Source organism: Macrobrachium nipponense, chromosome 9, assembly GCF_015104395.2.
Source record: "Macrobrachium nipponense isolate FS-2020 chromosome 9, ASM1510439v2, whole genome shotgun sequence".
Classification (NCBI taxonomy): Eukaryota; Metazoa; Arthropoda; class Malacostraca; order Decapoda; family Palaemonidae; genus Macrobrachium; species Macrobrachium nipponense.
The window spans coordinates 62,771,045-62,791,306 of NC_061110.1; the positions used below are offsets into that span (position 1 = coordinate 62,771,045).

Sequence of the window (20,262 nt, forward strand, 5' to 3'; positions counted from 1 at the left end):
TTATATTATGTATATTATACATGTATGAATACATACATACACACACACACACACACACACACACATATATATATATATATATATATATATATATATATCTATATATATATATATATATGATTGCTAGAAGGACCTCATTTGAACTGAATAGTAATTAGCAGAGGACAATATATATATATATATATATATATATATATATATATATAAACAAAACCAACTTCACGTTCATTTGCAATGCAACAGGATCATTCGAGTAATTTAACCATGATGTTTATCAACGCAGAGTAGATGTTCAGAAAATATGCAGCTTTGAACTGGACCTCTAGGTTTTGGATGGTAAGGAAGAACATGGAATCCAAATAACATTAAGATTCCAAGTGCTGTCAAAACATTTGGCATCTCCCTTGGTTGCAGGAATCCCACTGGGATGACCATGGGATACCCTTGTCCCTTCTGTTAGGCAAAGGAATTCTTCATTATTTTACACAGAGCCTTTAATTTTCCTTTAACTACCAGTTTGACTATGAATTTAGGTTGTTTTGTTATTCATAACCACAGCCTTATAATGGCAGGTGAACCTTCTGAAAGGATTCTATGAAATTCCTTGAAGAGGGCCAATTGCTCAGCCAGTCTTTTTGAAGACACCATCAGTTTCTTAACAGCTATTGAGGGTCTATCTTTTTTGTGAAATATTTCTAATTCAACTTTTCTTTGGACTTGTGTTGCTTAGAATAGCTGTATATAGCCATTCGAATATATATTTTATATCAGCCCTAGAGTATTAAATGATTTATAATGTTTTAACTGTGTATTATATAACCAACCCCAGTATTTAAAATTATTAAAATTTTTCAGCACATTTGCCAATCCATTAGAATAGTCAGTAGTTCCAAGTATGTTTCAATCTTCGAGTTACTAAATTCCTGATGCTGGTTAAAAGAAACTGTGGCAGGTCCCCACACTTTGTCACACCTACAAATTTGGTAAAGTTCTCAAGCAGCAGTTGGCCAATGGCTTTATATGAAGTGTGACAAACTAGCGACCATGACAGGATTTGAAGAGGCCGTGTTTCAGTGTGAATTTAACATGTTAAGGTTGCAGAATATTCACAGCAACAGAGGTAACATATGATAATGTTAACATAAACGCTTTAGATAAAGTTTAAATGTAGATGTTGCTTATAATGATCATAATGTCAGTCAGACTTTTTATGTTGTGGAAAATAAGAATTCAAATCTTTGTGGTAAAGATTTGATGAGTAAGATTGGTATTTACTTGATGGGCATAGATAATTCATCTAAAGTAAGTAAAGTTGACTGAAATGTTCAGGATTAAGTTTAGAAATACGAGATAGACCCCCCCCTAAGAAACCAATTTTTGGTTTGGTTGCCAAGATTCATGTGAAAGGTTATTAGTACCTAGGTTTAGGAAGCACAGAACTGTTCAATTTCATCATAAGGCTATGGTTGAAAGATGTTTTGCATACTTGCGTTAATGATGATATAATTCTGGTCTGTCAGTTCAGCTGAATAGGCAGCTCCAATTGTTACTGTATGAAATCTGATCACTCTGTACGCATTTGTGGTGATTTTACAAGCAGTTGAATCAATGTAAAGATTATAGATCAGTATCCATTTACAAAGATTGATGAATTATTAACAGGACTGGTAAAAATAAAAAAATATTTTCCTCTATTGATTTTAAAAAATGCTTACTTACAAATACCAGTGGATGAAGAAAGCTAGAAATAGTTAGTAATTGATACCCATACGGGGTTTGTTTAAATTTAATAGATTACCTTTTGGATCTTTCTCCTCCCCTGCTATTTCTCAAAGGTTTATTGCTGGTTTGTTATCAAATGTTGATGGTGTTTGGTTGTCTATTTAGATGACATAATTATCAGTGGAGAAACTGAAGAGGAATATGACCTTAGATTTAATAAAGATTTAGTATTTGGCAAAGAGCATAATACTTAGATTATAAGAGGAAGTCTGTTGTTAAGGTATCTTAATTAGAATATTTGGGCTATCACATTTCGGTGAAGATGTGAGACCTTCTGTTAAAAAGGACCAATCTATATAAGACGCTCCATCTCCCACTTCTGTGCAGAAGTTCAGTCTTTTCTTGGTATGGTTATGTATTTCCGTAAGTTTGTTCAGAATTATTCTAGTAAGTGTGCTCCCGTGTACGATCTGTTGAAAAAGACTGCAAAAATTCAAGTGGAATAAACTTGAACAAACTACTTTTGAAACTGTGAGAAAAGATTTGGTTGAAAGTCCATTGTTATGTAATTATGATGGAGAAAGTTCATTGATTGTTGAAGCGTGGTTTTGGTTTTTTTCGTTACAGAAAATTGATGGAAAAGAGGTTCCTGTATATTTTGTGAGAGTAAAAAACTCGTCTGCTGAACGGAACTATCTCAGATAGATCGAGAAGGCCTGTGAATACATTAAGTTGGTTGAAGCAGTAGATTTTGATGAGATTTCTTATGGGGTTATACAGAAATGTACCAGAAAGGATGAAGTTTTAAAATAAAATCCTTTAGTGTATTAAATTTGGTTGGTCTAAAAGGGATCCAAGATTGTCGGAGTATGGCACCATGAAGGCAGATCTCAGTTTTATATGATGATGTTGTACTGTATAGAAACAGAATGGTCAGACCCACTCTATTGAGGTGTAAAGTGTTGGATCACTTACATAGTGGTCATAATTGTATGAATGTCATAAAAGCAGAAGCTAGGAATTGGGTTTGGTGGCCTAAGATTGATCAAGATACTGCAGAGGTTAACGAAGAGTTTGTCATATTTGGTTATGCTAATAATTATCAACCAAATCAAGCTCCTGTTCTTTTTTGGCCTTCACCTGGTAAAGTGTGGTCTAGATTGCACATAGATTATGCTGGGCTGGTGGATAATAAGTATTTTCTTGTGATTGTAGATGCTTATACTAAGTTTATGGATGTCCATGTTACCTCCTCAACGACATTAAATGTTGCTATTGAGTTACTTAGGAAAACCTTTCCTAATTTTGTAATTCCAGATGAGATTGTATCAGATAATGCTCCATATTCTGTTCAGAGGTGATTAAGGCTTTTTATAAGAAAAATGGTGTAAGTCTTATAACTCATGCACCATTTAACCCTTCCCCAAGTGGATTAGCTGAGTGAGCTGTGAGAGAGTGTAAGGAAGGCTTAAAAAAGGTTTGAGTGTAATCTTTAAACCCTACACTTTGTAGGATCTTGTACAATTATTAAAGTAGTTCACATTCTAGTACTGGAAAGTCACCTGCTGAACTATTGTTTGGTCGTTTCCTTTAAACAACCATTGAATCAGTTAAGGTCCATTCTAAGAAAATTAGAGATTTGGAGGTTTGGTCAAAGAAATTGTTCTCTCAGGAAACTCCTAAAAATAATGGAGATGCAGGTTTTGCAAAACATTTTGGAAGAAAAGAGCCCTAGGTTTGAAAGGAAAATTTCAGAAGTTTTTTAGGAGTAAGAAATTATCTTGTTCAAGTGCATAATTTTCGAAAAATGTTATGGGAAAGGAGACACCATGACAATTAATGCCTTGATTATACTAGTAAACCTTATTAATCCAGTAGTTTAGATGGATCTTGTAACAATAATCTAGCTGCAAGCCTCGGAAGGTTGTGTAGAATCATCTGATAATGATGTACCATGTAATGTTCAAATAAATAAGAGTGATGATCATGTGTATCCCATACTCCGGTTTTAAGGAGATCCAGTAGAGTGTTGAACCCCTGATTGAATTTGAAGATTTCTGATGCTTATTGTTTAGTTTTATGTCTTATCTTAGGGAAGGAACTGTTGTATATAAGTAAGCTCATATCACAGCTCTGCTGTTACACTAATGCATTGTGTGTTGTTGTGATCCCGCCTTGGGTCTTAGAGAAAAAGCCACACTCGGGCTGGCCAACTTTAAGCAGCTGTATATATCCTTCAGTCCTCATCTCAGGCCACCACCTTTATACTTGTGTTTCTGGAGTCTCGAGGGGCGTGACCTCGGTAAGGTCGTGATCTCGGTTCCAGTTTTTAGAAGTCTGCTCTAAAAACTGGTGCTGCTTGTGCCCCTTCTGTTTCTCAGGAAGCCAAGAGGAGACCGCTCCCGATAGATCAATCTACGAGATTCCAGTTTAACCAGGCACTTGGATTCCTTGCTGGAATCACGAGTGCTCAACTGGAGAGTTTTTGAGTACCATGGATTCTGCAGAATCTCAAGCGCTTTCAAAGCAAGTAACAAATGGAGTCACTCATTGGCCTGGTTTAAGAATAATGATAGTATGTGCTGAAACAAGTCAGGTGTTTTGACACCACCTGCCGGTATCTGCCCAGTCCCAGGTCCGTCGTAACATTTTTTGTCCTGCCTTAGGGTCTGAACATGCAGGATAGCAGACACAGGATCCCTTTTGAGCTTTCTTCTTGAGGGACTTCAACCTCGAAGGAGACTAGACCACTTAGGGATGGAAGTGATAGTTCTTGACAGACGAGTACTGCTCACCCTCTAATTATGGCTCGACTTGCCCAACGAAACAGGACCCTGGTTGCATTTCTGCAATCAGTTTGGTTAGGCTTGGCTTGCTTGTCTTTAGTTCGGGTTACGTTGCCATGCCAGGGCCCTGGTCATCGGCTGGCTCGGCTCATTCATTGCCCACTTCCCAAATCTCATTCATGATCTACTCGGCTTGCTCAAGTCAGCTCAACCTACTTGGATCAGCTGAGTCACGTGTCAGCTGTTCGAGGTAACTTTATACTCTCCTCAGGTTGGTGCTTTGCCATGGCATAAGCACCACCCTCCTTCCCTGTGCTGTCATCCTCACAGGTTGATGACCGACCACAGCCTACCCCTCTTGTTGGTTCTTCTTGCAGGACAGGTAGATATGCCTTTTCTCCTTACCTGTTCCTTTGACTCTCTCGGTCGGAATTCAGCTACAACAAAGGTTGGTATCTCGAGATCGATCTTCAGATAACTCTTGTCATACACTCGAGAAGTCAAAGAAAGTTTCCTTGGGTCCTGTCGAATCTCCCTTCAAGGAGAGAAAATCTCGGAGTTGCGCGGCCTAGAAAACCTCGAGGATTTTTTCTTTGAATACAAAAACCTTCAATTTTTCATTTTGAAGAGATCTTTACGCCGATTCGTCAGCACATGGATCTCTGGGATAGGACCACCCGTGGATAATCTTCACTGTTCAAGGCCCCTTGCTCTTTCAGGAGATACAAAGGTTTTCATAGGGGCAATGCATTCCTTGCTGTGAGTTTGTTCACGTATAGATGAATACCTTTTCTCCAGATAAGGAGTGACTTCATTCAGTTTTGAGACTCACAATCAGGTTCTCTTCTCCTTTGCTGCACAACAGGAGCAATTTTTTTATTTTTATCTTGGAGAGGTCCTGTGCTGACTGCAGATTGCCCTGCCCCTCTCCTGCTTTTTACCCGGACTTGGGGTCCCTCATGGTGTTTTCTCTGCCAAGATGGTATCCCTTCTAACAACAAGAAACAGCAAGCCTGAAGGACACTGCTATGGGTGGCTTCCCTTCAGTCATCTTCTATGAGATCTTTGTGAATCTTTCACTCCTTTATACCTTTGTCTCCTTAGATGCTATTATTTCTGGAGTGGACTCTGCTTTTTGAAGGGAGGCCTGTTGGTGTTTCTTCCCTACCCAGCACCATTCAGCAACCTGTGAGTAATTTCTTGTGCTTAGCAAAAGGGACTTTGTCCTAATTCAGATCGCCAAACTCATGCTCGAACCATCAGGAACTGGCACAAATTGGTGCCGAGGCATCTGTCTTGTCCTCTGAGCAATGGCCAAAGCCCTTGGGTCTTTGTAATTTGCTTGGCCTGACCTTAGGGTCCGACAAAAACTCTTCCTCATTCCCTAAGAAATCTCAGGCTTCAAAGGACGATCACAGAAATAGCCAGCCCTTCTTCTTTCTCTTCTGAGAGAGAGCTCATACGTGCTTCTCTTTCAACTTTCTTTCCGATTGGGAAAAGGGCAGAAGTAAGGAGATAAGAAAGAATGCTCGTAACAGGCATTCTCCTACTGCTTGGCTGTGCCATTGGAAAAAGGATTGTCTGTCGAGACTCTGGATTTAGTAATGACATGTAGTTGAGACCTGGTAGTAAGTATCCTTTAGGAGAAGTACCTGCTTTCTTCCGACCTTCTTCATGAAACTTCCATGCCCCATTCTCTCCCGTGTTCTCATTTCGGGAACAGCCAATTCGGCTAAGAGCTAGTCATCTTTGGTGTCCTGTTGTCACCATAGTACCCCCTTGGGACAGCTTCTCCTTCACTCTCTTCATTGGAGAATGAAGGAGGTTTGCTTCCAGTCCTTAATCCTTTTTCTCTCTCAAATGATAAGGAAGGAATTAAGCTGTGCTCAATCAACAGGGCCCTGCATATTCTTCCTCATGACATGCTTCTGTTATCTGATGTACCAATCGAGTAATAGGTGTATACCTGTAGGACCATTGTCTTCGAGATATTGCAACCAAGACAATAAGTACCTTCTCATCAACATCCTGAAACTCAGGGCAAGCCTTTCAGACCTCCCGAAAGTTTCAACACCACAGTAGTGGCATTTATTACCAACAAGAGGGTCTCATTTCCCTCTTGTTTTTGATTGACATTGCAGGTGCTCAAGTGTAACTATAGATTGCTCTATCAGCCAAACACTTTCCGAATGGAATGTATTTGTCAGGCAAAATTCAGCCTAGGGATTCAAGTGATGGAGGCGGAGTGCTTCTTCCCTAATCTTTCACAAAGAGATTGCTAGTCTTAATATTGTTTCTGCTCAGTCGTGATTTAACTATTAATGAGAAACATCTCTCTGTCTTGCCATCACAGGAACCAACCACAGGTCTCTGGGCAGCATTTTTGACTCTTGTTTAGGGTTCCTGTCTTGTGCTCCACACACGTCCTTGTGAGAATCATCAGAGAGAGATCTGTCTCACAAGAGTCCCTATCATCTTCTGTGTACCACCTGGTACAACAGAATCTGTAAGTCTTCTGCTCCATCACACCTGACCCATGAGCCACTACGTTGACTCAGGTTGGCTCTTTGGGGCAAACACAATAGTTTTTCATCTTCTCTCCATTTTTATTCTAAGCAAGGTGTTCAACAAACATTGTTCACCCTGAATTGAAAATGAAGGACCAGAAGATTTTGCCTTTTGCCCAACCTCCTAGCACTGCTTCTGAGGTAATGAGGGAAGTTCCTCCCTGACCAGAACCTTCACTGTCAGCGACACAGGAGTGGTTTCTCAGGCAGTCCAATCCATGTCTTCACAACTAAAGACTAAACAGCCCTTGCAGCCATAGGCTTTCTCGCCAAGCAGAAACAGAAATAACTGGATAACTCTTTCAGTCCTCTGTATCATTCCAAGGATTGGAACCGTCTTTGCTGGTTGGTGTCATTGATGGGACTTTTTCTCTGGTCAAACCATGAGAGTTGCTTCTCTCCGATTCAGTTCGTGAAAGAAAACTTCTCTGTGTCTTGGCCACCACAGGGACCCCAGATCTCTGGGTGACATTTGACTTTCGTTTTAGGGTTCCTATCTTGTGCTTTGCACATGCCCTTGCAAGAATCCTCGGGCAGAGATCTGTTTCTCAAGAACGAACCTTGCCTCACTCCGGCATTGGCAAAGAGAATAGACGAATTGCATGGAAATTCTTTGATGTCACCCTTCAAAAAAATGAGGACCAACATCTAAACTCCATCTCAGATGTCGTAGTGAACTCCAAATCATTCAGCATCTGTTGCCAAGTGCGAGTCCTTCATAGTCCCATATGCCTTGGACTTTGTAATCGATGATCAGATCAATTGTTACTTTGTCCTGTTAGCATGTTGCTGTACTTTTGAAAAAGACTCAACATCCCTAACATGAATGTCAACAACTTTTCACCAGTAGTGACTCGCCCAAGAAAGAAGTATCTAAGGTTACGTCTTTCTCCTAATTTTGTGAGATGATCAGGAGGAGGTTCTCTGCAGCTGACGACGACGTCACCTGTATGGTCCCCCCGAGAGCTCACGGAATCAGTGGCTTAGTCCATCCCTCACATTCTGGAGGAATCTGTTGTGGCTGGGTACAGAAATGTGGTCTCATTGGACACATTTATGTCTGTATCCTTTAGGTGTTACACACAAGTCCTTGGAGACATTTTTCCTGGACATCTAGCGACTGCTCAACAAGCTGTGTTTTCTTACTGGCTCTTTTAACAGGACAGGTAGAATCTAAGCCTGCCACTAACGTTCAGTTATGCCTGTGCAAGTTATAACTGAACAATCGGTCTGTTGCAGTTATAAACTGAACATTAGTGTGGACAACTTGCACAGGTTTTTTCTGGCCTGCACAGGCGGCCTGAGTTAAACTAGCTCATCTCAATCGATGAACCTCAGGCCAAATGGCCCTGCACAATGTGCACTAACATTAACGTGGCATAAGGCAACTTTTTTTAGCTCAGTTTCCCTGTCCGTCCACAGACAGATAACATGTGCTGAATTAAGAACATTGAGATTGGTTTTATTAAATATATGGAAGTCAGAATAATATATTCATAATTTTTGCCATTTTTTCACAGGAAAAATAATAATAGTATAATGAAGGTGAAAATGACAGCATCATTCTTGAATGTCTTGTAGATTTCATTGGAACCTTCTATATGAAGGAGACTTTGCTTTGGCAAATAAAATCCAAAGGCTATCATAACAGATTAAGACTGTATGTTTATCCGTGGTTATAAACCATATATGCAAGACGGTTTTTTTTGGTTTTTCAATGAGAAATAAATATAACTATTATGGCAAAATAAATGTAAAAACAAGAAGAGGCCTATATGCTTCTATTCATGATTTTGCACCATGTATGTAATTTGTTTTAAAATGAGAACAAAATAATATTCTACTCTCTGACGAAACAAAATCAAACAATATTGGACTGTATGTTTTTTTTTTTTTTTTTTTTTTTTTTTCATTGCTTACATCTCACGGAAGTTTGCTTTTAAATGAAATTAGACTAATCAATAAACTGATGAAACACAGGAGGACAGTAGTAAACTATGGATTTTCATTCATTGTATCACGCCATAAGAAAGTCAATCTTTAACAAAAACGAAGCACTATTAACCCTTTTAATGAAATAGAAAAAATATCAGGCCTATCGTATGCATCAACTTTGAAACGAAAGCAACGATTACGAACTTAATTATTTTTCCATGGAACTCTTCCCTCATTCATAAAATATTCAATAATCATTAGGAAGGTCTTTGGGGCCAAATTTAAACTCTTAACAAATTCACATGGGAATATTTAATTCGTTTTTATCAATCACTCTCTCAACTGGACGTCTTACTTTTGACGTTTATGAGTTTTTTTTGTTTTTTTTATGACGTCAGCAAGTCGATTATCAGCCAGAGCATCGTGTGTTGACGCCATGCCTCCTAACGCAGCAAGGTGGAAGAAGAGTAAGGTGAGTTCGTGAGGAGAAACGAGTTTTGTTTTGTTTTCCCTGCGCAAGTGACGTCACTTTGGGAACCCAGCTGGAGTAAGGGTGGCAAGAGGTTCATTGGCTTTTTATGCATACTGTTTTGTTTTCCTGCGCAGTGACGTCACTTGGAACCCAGCTGAGTAAGTGGCAAGAGGTTCATTGGCTATGCATACTGTTTTGGAGGGGATTCGCCGATCTTTTAGCATTTCAATCAGTTGATAAGAGACAACAAAGATGGTGGTATGTGCTGTGTTTGGTTACAATAATCATGATCGCCATCGCCAAGAAAAAGGCATTTCATTCTACAGATTTCCAAAGGATCCATCTCTTTGCAAATCTTGGGTTAATATGTGCAAAAGGAAAGATGATTTCAGCGTGGAGAATGCAAGAATATGCTCCATTCACTTTGTCCCTGGTGATTTTGGAAAAAGCCTTAGATATATACTTTTAGATTATTATCCTAAAAAATGCATGCAAATTGAAGGATACTGCTTTGTCTACTCAACACATGTATACCAAGATATAACTCCAGGTAAATAATTTGTGTATTTGCTATATCAGTAGATAATTTTAGTTGGCATAGCCTATTTTGGAATTGAAATTATGTAAGACAGAGAGAGAGAGAGAGAGAGAGAGAGAGAGAGAGAGAGAGAGAGAGAGAGAGAGAGATAGAGACCCAATCCCGTCAATATTTCTCAAATGAAAAAAATTTTTTTTTGTGGGTTGGTTTATTAATCAGCCGAGTTTTTTTTTTTTTGAATACAAAAATTTTTTGATTAATCTATTTATAAAGCATGTTTATAAAGCTTACAATTCAGATCTTTGTATGCCTTCCTTTTGTATAATTATTTTATTTTATAAGCCTATATGTATGCAACACTTTTGCTTGATGACCTGATATAATTTTCATGAAAGTGATTTTGCTTAAGCCTATTATCAACCCTCTCATATTGTTTGTTAACTCTATGTTGCTATTAGGCGCATTGCTATAAACTAAAATACCTAGGCTTACAGCATATAGGCGCATAGGTCTAGCCTAGATTTTTTATGGGACAAGGAAAATTTATGACATAATTCTCTCTCTCTCTCTCTCTGTATTTTCATCAATTCGTGGGTTAATAGTACATACACTTAATCTAGATTCCTCCTCTTAAAGAGCTCTCTGAAAAGGCCTCCCTGAACTTGGCTGCTAAAAGAAGTTTTTTTTTTCGACAATTATTGAATCCTTTTTAGGGAACGCTTCAGGCAGATATCTAGCTAAAACGAATTCACTAATAAGTAAGTAGGACTAATATTATGGCCAAAGCCCTTCATGATTTTCAGTAGGCATATTAGGTTAGTAAACTCACGACAGAATTCTTGCCTCAGGTAATATATTATTTTTTATCCTGGTCGTATTTCATTTACAGTAATAGATCCAGACCAATGCAAGAGTTTAAAAGGCTAAAAATGTGAGAAAAAGGCCTTATTTAACATCCACCCGCTTCTGAAATGAGACCAAAAAAAATTTATTTGTTGCAAATACTAACTAATAATCTAATGCTTACAGGGCCTTGATAGTCTTCAGATTTTGGATTTAAATTTCTTGACCCCAAGATTACTTACACACATTAAATCATGGTCATTATTTTGCACTCATTATTTTGCTTCGTTTTGTGGGTCAAATTATATGCTATAGTAATGATTTTCAATTCCAAGACTCAAAAATAGTCTATATTGACACAATGAATATTTATTATGAGCATTATTATTTAGCAATACCTTTGCTGAATTTTCTGAAGCAGGAGAAAAAAATTGTTTCACACCACTGTTGAGTTTATTCGATAGCTTAGCATTCATGTAATATTTAGGGCTATATGACAATATATTTTCTTCTGTAATGAGAAATATCATTTCATCATATTATAACAACTTAATAATGAACTAATTTAACTATAAAACAATGCAATGTGGCTAGAACACATTACAGAAATATTTTACAGTTAGTAGTTCTTGTGACGTCACTGCCTCGTCTCGAGCTGCGCGTGGTTCCACCTGTTCTTCTTCCATCTTGCTCCGCAGGACTGACGAAACGGCCTCTATCGTTAGTGGCGAAGATTTGCCTTCACAGTCCGACTGTGCAGTTATAACATCACAGTTGGACTGCAGTTATAACTGAACGTTAGTGTGGACAACCTGCACAGTTTTTCTTTGGCCTGCAGGCAGGCAGCCTGAGTAAATAGCTCATCTCAATCGATAAACCTCAGTAGATTTGTTTTTCCTTACAGACTACATTTCATCAAAATAACTACAGACGCAGTCTTGTGTTATACATGGTAATTATATCGGTGGAAAGGCCAGAAAATTCCACACTAGAATTCGGCATGTTGTTATAGTTAAATGAAAATTAGTGAAAGGGCGTTGTCCTTACAATACATTGGATTTACTTGTTTTTAATAATTGATACGGAATTCAGAATAATATATATTTATAATTTTGCCATTTTTCCACGGGAAAAATAATTGTGTATATTGAAGGTTGAAAGTGGCAGCATCATTCTTGAATGTCTTGTAGATTTCATTGAAACCTCCTATATAAACGAGACTTGGCTTTGGCAAATAAAATCCAAAAGCCATCGTAACAGATCAAGCTTTTTATGTTAATCATGGTTATAAACCATATATGCAAGACAGTTTTTCAATGAGAATAAATATTTATCATGACGGCCTATATGCGTCTATTCATGATCATGCACCACGTATGTAATTCGTTTTTGATATGAGAACAAAATAATATTGTACTCTCTGACGAAACAAAATCAAACAATAATGGACTGAATGTTTTTTTCATTGCTTACATCTAAGTCATAAGCTCAGTCTTTAAACAAAAACAAATCACTATTAACCCTTTTAATGAAATAGCAAAAATATTAGGCCTATCGTATGTGTCAACTTTGAAACGAAAGCAAACGATTACGAACTTAATTATCTTTTCATGGAATTCTTCCTCCATTTATGAAGCATTCAATAAACATTATGAAAGTCCTTGGGGTCAAATTTAAACTCTTAACAAATTCACATGGGAGTATTTAATTCGTTTTTATCAACCACTCTTTCCTTATACGTCTTACTTGACGTTTATGAGTTTTTTATTATGTCAACAAGTCAACTACAGCTTGAGTATCGTGTGTCGACGCCTGGCTGCTACGGAAGACTGAGGACCTGGGTTCTTTTCCCTTTTTTCCCCTTGTAGAATAATAGAGACAATCCTTCTCCTTTCTGTAACAATGGGAGGAAGGAGAAAATGACTTTAAGACAAACCCTTTTCGGGTCTTTACCTTACTGCCTCCGACTCTTAAGATTCTGCCTAGCCTTTTTTCGTATGAGTTACGATTCCTCACTCATTCGAAAAGGTCCAGAAGTCTGACATTTGATCTCACAGTTCCTATACTCCGATCAAAGGTTACTGAAGAAGCAATAACCTTAAATGATAATAGTAATAAGAAGCAATTTGTACTCTACAAAACCGGAATATGCTCAGTTTAACTTAAAGTTACACAATGATAATTTTCTGAGAATTTTCTTAAGGATTCTATCTACTTTCGAAATAACAAGATTATAAAAATTATGTAGACCTATAATGTCCAATGTCTTTTATTGGTTTATGCATCATATAATGTGTGGATTATGGGCCTATCTGATATTCACCCGTTTTATCTCCTTCAAGGTGTGAACTTTCTAAACATATCCTTATGATTAATATAAGTTGACTTATAATTCTCGAAAGTAAATTGCGTTTTTCCTACCTAGTATTACAAAAACTGAGGTCCTTTACATTAGGAATTACTCTCGGCGAAGCTGGAAAATGGCCGTTAAACTGTTGAACAAGATGGTGGCTGCTTCAGTGGCATTGGATTCTTTTAGTTTCTTTTCTATTCTTCTGATAGCGGCTTTCTCGTTGTAACTAATGCTAGGCATTGTAAAAGCACGGTTAAAGGCAGTATACTATTTTATTTCACATAGGTAAGTGAAATGTGAGGTGTAACCCCCGTAGAGGGTTTGTTAGTCCATTAGAATCTATACAAAAAAAAATGTATATTTTCTAATATCATAAATATTCTGCACTGACGTTTTGCCTGGCTCTTCCAGGCATCCTTTCACGGTGGGGGGTGCGAGGGGACTGTTTTGTTGGTGTGGACTCCTGTCTTTTATATCAGGGATTCAACAGGGGTCTTTCGAACCCTTAATATCTGCGCTGCTGTAGCCTGGTCGATTTTTCCCAGGATTGTGACGTCACACAGCAAGGCTGAATTTTGGATTGGTCGACAACTGTGTGGCGTCACGAGGTTGCATGACATCACTATGGGCCGGATTTTTATTGGCCGAAAGCTGTGTGACGTTACTTCTGGTAATACTCTGGTTTTTCTACTTCGGTATTCTCTTCGCTGTGGTGTTGTCTTGCAATGGGTTGGTATTTTGCTGCAGTATGATAGTACTGTCTGCGTTCATGGTGTTTTTCTCATATTAGTTGGTAGCAGGAAGGCCTCCTGCGTGGTATTCACCGAGGGCTTCTGCTCTTGAATAAGGAGCACTTCCAACATGCACAGGCAACGTAGATCGGGAGCCTTTCCAATCATTTTTTGTGTATTCTGAATAATACTGTGGGAGATAGCTGCATTGTGGCTGGTCAGTGCGATTGTTATTCTTGATGACGCCCTCATGGGTATGGTAGGAGACTCTCATCGACAGACGTACGCTGGTTATCCTGATGTAAGCGCCAAGACATCCGGACATTGGGCAATCGAAGCAGTAGACTAAGTTCATCTGTTTGAGATGGTCTCATACTGGCGGGGAGAGGTTGTTTTTTTTCTTATCATAAGGTATCTAGTTTTAGTTATTCTTGTATTAATATATTACAAGTTCAGTGCTCTTTCCCTCCACAGTCGCGGCAGATTATTTAAGATATTCAAACAAAAATATCAATTTGGTAACATATATTCTACAGCGTTTACACATCACATTCCACTTACTTCTGTGAAATGAAATATTCATATTGACTTTATACCTGCCATTATGATAGCATACAAGAGTAGTGCATGTTGCTCTCTTCCTATTCATTATTCCTGATTATACTCTTAAGCCTCAGTCACACATTGGCGATTTCACACTGCGACTGACATAATGGCTGGATTTGGTGATCAATCGCCTATAGTCATTTTGACCTAGGGTACCCCCGCCCAAAAAGAATGTCAGCTGATAACGACTCGATGACGACTTCTTCAATGAACCGTTACGACAGCATTGTGTAAGCTGAGATGCAATAACAGGTACTTAGTCATACAAGCAAATCACCGATGATTTAAGCCATGCCAACAATTTTAATCATTTTTTACAGGACGGCGACTTCCGTGAAGGCATGATCCTTTTTGATGATATAATTGTAATTTAGCTGACTTGTGTAGCGGGATCATGTCTGAACATGGATGCCGCCATACACACACACACACACACACACATTATATATATATATATATATATATATAAGTATATATATACACATCTATATATATATATATATATATACACATATATATATATATGTATATATTATATATTATATATATATATATATATATATATAATGTGTGTGTGTGTGTGTGTGTGTGTATGGCGGCATCCATGTTCAGACATGATCCCGCTACACAAGTCAGCTAAATTACAATTATATCATCAAAAAGGATCATGCCTTCACGGAAGTCGCCGTCCTGTAAAAATGATTAAAATTGTTGGCATGGCTTAAATCATCGGTGATTTGCTTGTATGACTAAGTACCTGTTATTGCATCTCAGCTTACACAATGCTGTCGTAACGGTTCATTGAAGAAGTCGTCATCGAGTCGTTATCAGCTGACATTTCTTTTTGGGCGGGGGTACCTAGGTCAATGACTATAGGCGATTGATCACCAAATCCAGCCATTATGTCAGTCGCAGTGTGAAATCGCCAATGTGTGACTGAGGCTTAAGAGTATAATCAGGAATAATGAATAGGAAGAGAGCAACATGCACTACTCTTGTATGCTATCATAATGGCAGGTATAAAGTCAATATGAATATTTCATTTCACAGAAGTAAGTGGAATGTGATGTGTAAACGCTGTAGAATATATGTTACAAATTGATATTTTTGAATATCTTAAATAATCTGCCGCGACTGTGGAGGGAAAGAGCATGACTAATAGCACATATATATATAATATATTATATGAATATATATATATATATATATATATAGATATATACAATGAATAAAGAGCACTGTATCTATATATATATATATATATAGGTATATATATACACTGAATAAAGAGCGCTTATATATATATATATTATATAAATATCTATATATATATATATATATATATATATACATAAAGTGCCAGGTGAAACTTGGCACCCATCATTCCTCGTAGCAGTCCCAGGCAGAGCAAGAACAATGGAGGACATGTATTTGCTGAACCTCATACCTGAGTACCCTTCTGATCCTGAATTAGTAGAATGCATTTTGGGTTATTACAATGCCATGGTCCAGTTAACAAATAGTTGCGTGCCTGGAGGCACGAAAACGCAAGAATTGAAGAAGAATGAAGATGCTGGGTTTGGCCCTACCCTACTTATAAACAAAGACAAGAAGGCAGACTATGACAACTTGCTGAAAGAATTGCTAACTAAAACTCCAGGGCTGTACCGCAATTTCACCAGGATTACAGAGGAAATAGTGGAGTAGGTCATGCCCTATACCCGCACATTTTGGAAAAGACTCATTGAATCAGGCCTGCATATGGCAAATACCCTACATTTCCTTGCAACTGGAGAACCCAACAAGACCTTGTCCTACCAATTCCAAGTAGCTCCCAACACGATCAGCAATACTGTGCATAAGACTTGTAGGGCCATTGTGGCTGCCTGTGGAGATGAGGTCGTGCAGGTACCCAGCACCCAGGGGTGGAATTAAGTTGTTAGGGGCACTAGGGGCTCTCTTATTTATGGGCAAGCAAAGAGGACTCTTACATTTGGTGGGGGGAGGGTGTTAAGTTTTGGGGATTTATTTACTAATTGATCACCACAAGATTATATTATCATTATTACTATACTATTATTATTATCTAATTAATCTTCATATATCTCTATGTTATTCATTTTTTTGCCGAGGTGCAAGGCCCTTACAGCTGTGGGACCTTCGGCCATGGGCTGCTCAAGCACCGTAAATCCGCCAGTGCCAGCACCCCAGAGCAGTGAAAGGAGGTAGCCTGTAAATTTGAACAACGATGAAATTTCCCACACACCCTTGGAGACATAGACGGGAAACGTATCCACATCCGGAACCAGCCCTCCCCCCCCCCCCCCCCCCCCCCCCCCCCCCCCCCCCCCCCCACCCCCCCCACCACCCCCCCCCCCCCCACACCCCACTTGCACAGGAACTCATTTTTTCCAATTAATAAGTTTCCAGAACAGATTCAGTGTTTTCAGACTCCCATAAACTCCCCGTCATGATCGTATTGATTCCTTGGTGTTGGCTGCTTGTGTGTTACACAACTCAACTTTAATAAAAAAAAAAAAAAAAAAAATCCTAATACCAGAAGTGAGGCAGATCAAGAGAGCTCGCTGACACCTAAGGTCGCACCTGGTAACTGGAGGTCTGAACAAATGTTTACCAAGCCTGACTTGCCCAAAACCGACACACAGCAACCATGACTGGCAATGCTCAAAGCATCCACCTTCGTGATTATGTAATCTCCCCTGCAGGCCCCGTTTATTAGCAGGAATCGATAATATAAGAAAACAATAGGAAGTGACTTTTCATACTTCAGAAAATCATGTTGAAAACTATTGTAATATTTCTTGAATAAAAGTTGAAATTCAAAAATATTTCTATATTTCTCGCGAATGGTATTGCGAAAGTTCACCGGTTCATGGCAGATGGAGGGAGGCCGATAGTCTTACCTTGGGGGATAGGGTTCCGCCTGTACACTATGACAGCTTGATTGGAAACAATTATGAATTTTAGCAATTTTATTACAAAAATAGTAGAATTGACTTCCTATTTACAAATTTATAAGGTAAATTACAAACAAGATTGGGTCGTTCTACCCTTACTTTACAGAAAAGTTGAAGTGGCCATAATGTTAAACTATAAAATAATGTTTACAGTGACTACAAAATCACTGTAAACACTATTTTACATTCTGTGGGTGACGATGGCAAAGATACAAGCAGATTACTTACTCAAGTTACACTAGTCACTCGAAGTCACTCACAGTCGCTCGAAGTCACTCACAGCTACCTCGTGGAAATACTACTCATGAGCTAGTCAATTTTGATCGAATTAAATTTTATAGTAAGGACTTATTTCCTTCACGTGAGTTGAAATTATCACAATATAATTGGTATAAATGTATTCGACAGGGAGTAAGTATATCACAATTTTACCAGACAACTGAGCTGACTAACAGCTCTCCTAAGGCTGGCCCGAAGGATTAGATATTTTTACGTGGCTAGGAACCAATTGGTCACCTACCAACGGGACCTACAGTTTATTGTGGGATCCAAACCACATTATATCGAGAAATTAATTTCTAACACCAGAACTAAATTCCTCTGATTCCGCGTTGGCCGAGCCGAGAATCGAACTTTAGACCACCAGATTGGCAGCCGAGCGCGAAAACCACTCGTCCAACGAAGAACTTCAACTAGACAGGGAGTGAAAGCTACGAAACAATAAAAAGGCAATGTGACTCAAGAACCAGCTCGTTCTTGTTACCAACTGATGTATATTTGGCGTTTTTGACGTATGTGGACAGGCGGGAATAAGTCATGAAAAATTTGGTCCAGTTGTGCAGGAGGCTGAGGCGCAAAGGATGTTGAAGCTGCAGGAGGCTGAAGTGTGAAGGATGTTGAAGGAGCAGGAAACTGAAGTGTGAAGGATGTTGAAGGAGCAGGAAACTGAAGCATGAAGGATGGTGAAGGTCCAGGCTGAAGCACGAGAGATTTGGTTGACCCTTTTTTCGACGCCTTCCATAGTCTCTGCACTAGAAACCTGATCTTCATCTGCAGATACTAAATAAGAACCGGTTAGTCTCTGAGCAATCCTCTGCCACCTTCCTTAGATGGAGATTCCAATAGGTCTCGTTTGGATTAGTCTCTATTCAATCCATCAGTGCCTTTGGCCACTTTGGCTTTTTCTATCGCCTAAGAAAAAGAAAAAAACACTAGTCAATACACAATAGTAATATATATTTCATTGCATAAATGGAAATCAGCAAAAATTCAGACAATAAAAATTCTACATAATGTTATGAAAATCAAAAATTTTATAATGAAATATTTAACTTTCAAGGATGAAGCCTTTTGTCTCATGACATGGGGGCCAAACTTTTTTCTTTTAGGCTTCTGTTCCTTGATGGTGGGGATGATGGTGACATCGTCATCCACAACATGAACATCGACTCCTCCAAGGGCATATGGAAGGTCAGAGGCAGCAGCAGTGGACTGAAGGGAAAGAAAAGGGAAATGTATTAATTATTTTGGCAACAGCATATATTAAATATGAAAACTTTTACATTATGCTATTAAACACAACATATGAAACCAATACAGGGCAGAACAATTACCTCTTTCAGTCCAAGGGTCTTCGGCTTCTTCTTCCTGAAGGAGCTAAACGTCGTCAGGATCCACTTTTCCCTGACCGTCCGGTCCCTCTGTGATGCCTGGCTGCTCTTGGACTTCATCAACCGCCCATGCCTGGTCCTGATTAACTTTAACCAGGTACTAAGTTGCGCTCCTGTCAAAGGAGTGTTGAGGAACTTGGCCTTTTCTTCCATAAGTCACGTCTTCTTCATCGTGTCCCTAAATTCTGAGAGTCCCCTGTCTTACAGCCAATCCCCCAACATCCTCTCCTGGTCCTCTGCTAGGAGCAGAAAATGAGTTTTCTTCTAATGTTGTTACATGAACCCCTTGCTGACCCTCTCTGCATCCATAGTCGACCCTCATTGTCGCCAAGGGCATCCTTGGACTGGACATCCTTAAGTTCTGTGGTCAAGGGTTCCTCCTCGAGGTCAGTTGGGGTCAATGATGTTGACAGGGATGATTCTTGCTGAAGGGACAGCAGTAGATGACTGGGCAGCTGCTGCAGAGGTACCAGGGGAGACGTCCTTGTAGGGCACAACCTTCTTGCTGACCACTTTTACAATGTTCTGGGGCATTGTAAAGAATTAACAAAGCATTGATGGCAGCAGAGGTCATGTTGAGGTCACTAGTTAGAGATTGTTTACCTGTGAGTCTTGGATGCTGCCTTTATAGGCTGCCGACATACGTGACACAGTCTGACTCACTGCACACGCTGTGGGGGTGGCAGCATAATTATTTTACATGTCAGTGCGATGTTAACTCTTACCATGAAAAATGTTAAACTTGTGCTAAAAGCAATAGTAAATCTATAAATCAAATTGATTTTCAATACTCTTCTGGAGGTGAATGAGTAAATTGTAGGAACTAATAATGTTAGTAATAAAAATTATTTTAAAAGTTGTATGCTGTTAAATGTTGAAGGGTTAACCTTCTGAATTTATACTAGTTCTAGTGTTAACAGTGCCTAAAAGATATGCTAAGAATGTTAAGAAATCAAAATACCAAAAACATGGAAGAAAACCGAACAAGTTTCTATAGGTGTTTCTAGAAGGAATATTGTTAATCTTAAAATAAACAAGGGAGAATTCTGTAGAATTTATTG

At 38.8% G+C, this 20,262-nt stretch overlaps 1 protein-coding gene across 1 annotated transcript; it reads left to right on the plus strand.

Annotated features, from left to right (window-relative positions):
* Window positions 1-2,651: 2,651 nt before the first annotated feature.
* Window positions 2,652-3,083, plus strand: LOC135218081 (uncharacterized protein K02A2.6-like). The gene has a single exon (XM_064254224.1). It carries the CDS (start codon window positions 2,652-2,654, stop codon window positions 3,081-3,083), a length of 432 nt encoding a protein of 143 aa, XP_064110294.1.
* Window positions 3,084-20,262: the final 17,179 nt, after the last annotated feature.